This window comes from Hippocampus comes, unplaced genomic scaffold (genome assembly GCF_001891065.2).
Source record: "Hippocampus comes isolate QL1 unplaced genomic scaffold, H_comes_QL1_v1.1 scaffold391, whole genome shotgun sequence".
NCBI lineage: Eukaryota > Metazoa > Chordata > Actinopteri > Syngnathiformes > Syngnathidae > Hippocampus > Hippocampus comes.
In genome coordinates this window covers 50,362-52,890 of record NW_017805455.1, presented here as the reverse complement: position 1 = coordinate 52,890, position 2,529 = coordinate 50,362, and the positions used below count along the sequence as shown (strand labels likewise).

The following is a 2,529-nucleotide window of genomic DNA, read 5'->3' as shown; positions in this document are numbered from 1 at the left end:
TCCCCAAAACAATGAGCCAGATGTTCTGTTTTGATATAAGGGAGAGTTTGCAAATACTCGTGCGTCATGTACACTACCAGGCCAGCCAATTAAAATGTCTATAAATCGATAGCTGCTATCGACAACTGCTTGCATAATAATAGAATAAAATCCTTTTCTGTTGTAGTAGTCAGTATGACAATCGTGTGGTCGAATAATAGGAATGTGTGTACCATCGATTGCACCCAGAACTTGAGGAAAGCCCCAACGCTGTTCAAAATTTCGGACATTTTTCAGACATCAGGTCACCAACAGGCCATTTAATGAGGTCTTGGCTCATTTCCGAGACAATGGCAGAACAAGTCTGATGAACGATGACACAGACTGTGTTTTTAGCAACACCGAAAAGATGTCCTATTGTTCTGTAGCACGCGTTGGTAGCCAGTTTCCAGAGGGTGATCGCGACTCGTTTTTCCACGCTGATCGGCTTTCGCATGGCAGTCATTACCCGTGAGAGGGATGGGCGAAGCTTCTCGCACAAATATACGAATGCTTCCCTGCTCATTCTGAAGTTAGCTATCCAGTCTGAATGAGCTGAATGAGTGAACGAACCATTGACAACTCTGTCCCACCAAAAAGAACTGCGTGTCTTCATCCATGTGGTTTTCTCGACGTTTGGTGACGCCATGGCGACCGTCCACATGGCCTTGAACGCCACGAAGTCGTCCACTTGTTGCTGAATAAATCGAAGGATACCTTGTTTTCGTGCTCTTCTGTATTTCAGCAATCTTTCTTTTCTCTCTCTCCTGCGGTGTCTGATATTCGACCACATCGTTGATTTCTCCGGAGAAGAAGCCATTTTTGTCACGAAGAAAAAGGTGGCGAAAGGGTACTACCTTTTCTCCGCCTTCTTCTTTCTTTACGCATGCGCATGTTTTACTTACGCATTCCTGTCGTTTTGGTCCGCAGCAGAAATTGCACGTGTGACCGCAAGTGGAGCTGCTCCGTCGCTGCGCCGGAGCTGTCACGCTCAGCGGCTTTGCACGTGTGACCGCTCCACAAAATTTGCTCCGGTGTAAAATATATCGCAGCAAAATATTTCGGTGCAGCGTCAGACCAAATGTGTGCCGTGTGAACAGGGCTATTAACTCAAAAAAAACTAGTGGGTTTGCATGCATTGGTGAAAAAAGTCAGAGCATAGACTCTCTAATGTTTGGCAAGTCTTCTCTTGGGTAAGTAAGCGGTGTAGGGAGCACGTAACACAAGGGAGCATGTAACCAAGGCAGCCACTCGTACGGACGCCATCTTGGTAACAAACAAAACAAACAAAAAAAAACAGGATTTGCAAATCATTGTATTCTGTTTTGATTTATGTTTAACATAATGCCCCAACTTCGTTGAAATTAGGTTTGTACCTGTGAGTTTTGGAAAATACCAAAAGAAAGAAAACTCCACCCATGTGCATAGTTAGACTTCACTTTGCGCTTAGACTAGCACTCGGCACAAAACATAGGGCCCATACAATGGCGTTTTGAAAAGATTGTCGTTCGAAGTTCTCGATCAAAAATGTTGTAAAACTGGCTGATTTTGTCCTTGGGGATATTACTATGTGCCAGGAAGAACTGGAAAGAAAACTAAAACGATAGCTGAGCACAGGACCCAGCCTCCTCCCAAAAATGCAACATCAAATGCAGTAAGAAAACAACGTTAAAATATCTGTTCACTAAATTCCTTCCTGCTTGCCTCTGTTGATCCTCTAGCGGGAAAGCCCTTCGTTGGTGGCGGAAACGCACATGAGTGACCCAATGGAGAGCAAGGAAAACAAGATGGATCAGGAGGGGCCTCTGCAAAACCACTTGACACCCACTGTCCTCAGCAAGCCCGTGAGACCCCACAGATGGAAAAGAGGCAAAGGCCAGGTTGGTAAACTTTACAATTTTGACATTCATTGATTGCCAATCTTTTTTTTCCTTATATTTTAAACAGTTCCATGTACATATGTAGAGATACAGTATGTGTAGAGTACACACACACTGTAACCTTGACGTATGAATTTAATTCGTTCTGTAACCATGCCCACAACTCAAATAATCTTTATGTCAAATTAGGGAAAAATGGAAACGCCACTAAAACATTTCAGCCCAGTGGCGGGCCATGCATTTCAACCTTAGGCCTTCAGTGACGTCACATACATACACAATATAGGCTCGTCAAGCAGCACTTAATTTCAGGAGCATTTAAAACCATCAAGTATGTATTCCCAATTAAGAGCAGGAAACTAAATTTACAGATATTGTCAAAAATCAAAAGATGATTGAAAAATACGAAATAAAATGCCACCCAAATTACACTGTGTGATCTTAAACAAGTCTGTCCAATAAATTGCGCAATGTCGCGGTTTCATATAAGACACCAACCAAACAATAACAAAACAAACTATTCTTTGAAAATAAACAGATCATTTGCATTTTGAAAATCGGCGATACAACAGCAAATAACTGAAAATGTTGAGCAGCTGAGATTGAACGAACTTTCGTGCACGAAGGTGAC

The 2,529-nt window shown here is 42.7% G+C and overlaps 1 protein-coding gene across 1 annotated transcript in view; it reads left to right on the top strand.

Annotated features, from left to right (window-relative positions):
• The window catches only part of LOC109518527 (ankyrin repeat domain-containing protein 6-like), a 28,482-nt gene that overhangs the window by 14,644 nt on the left and 11,309 nt on the right, over positions 1-2,529 (top strand). Inside the window, exon 3 of the mRNA XM_019874410.1 lies at positions 1,740-1,898. Coding sequence (XP_019729969.1) covers positions 1,773-1,898 — 126 coding nt within the window. The 5' untranslated portion in view covers positions 1,740-1,772. The remainder of the gene's footprint in view (positions 1-1,739; positions 1,899-2,529) is intronic.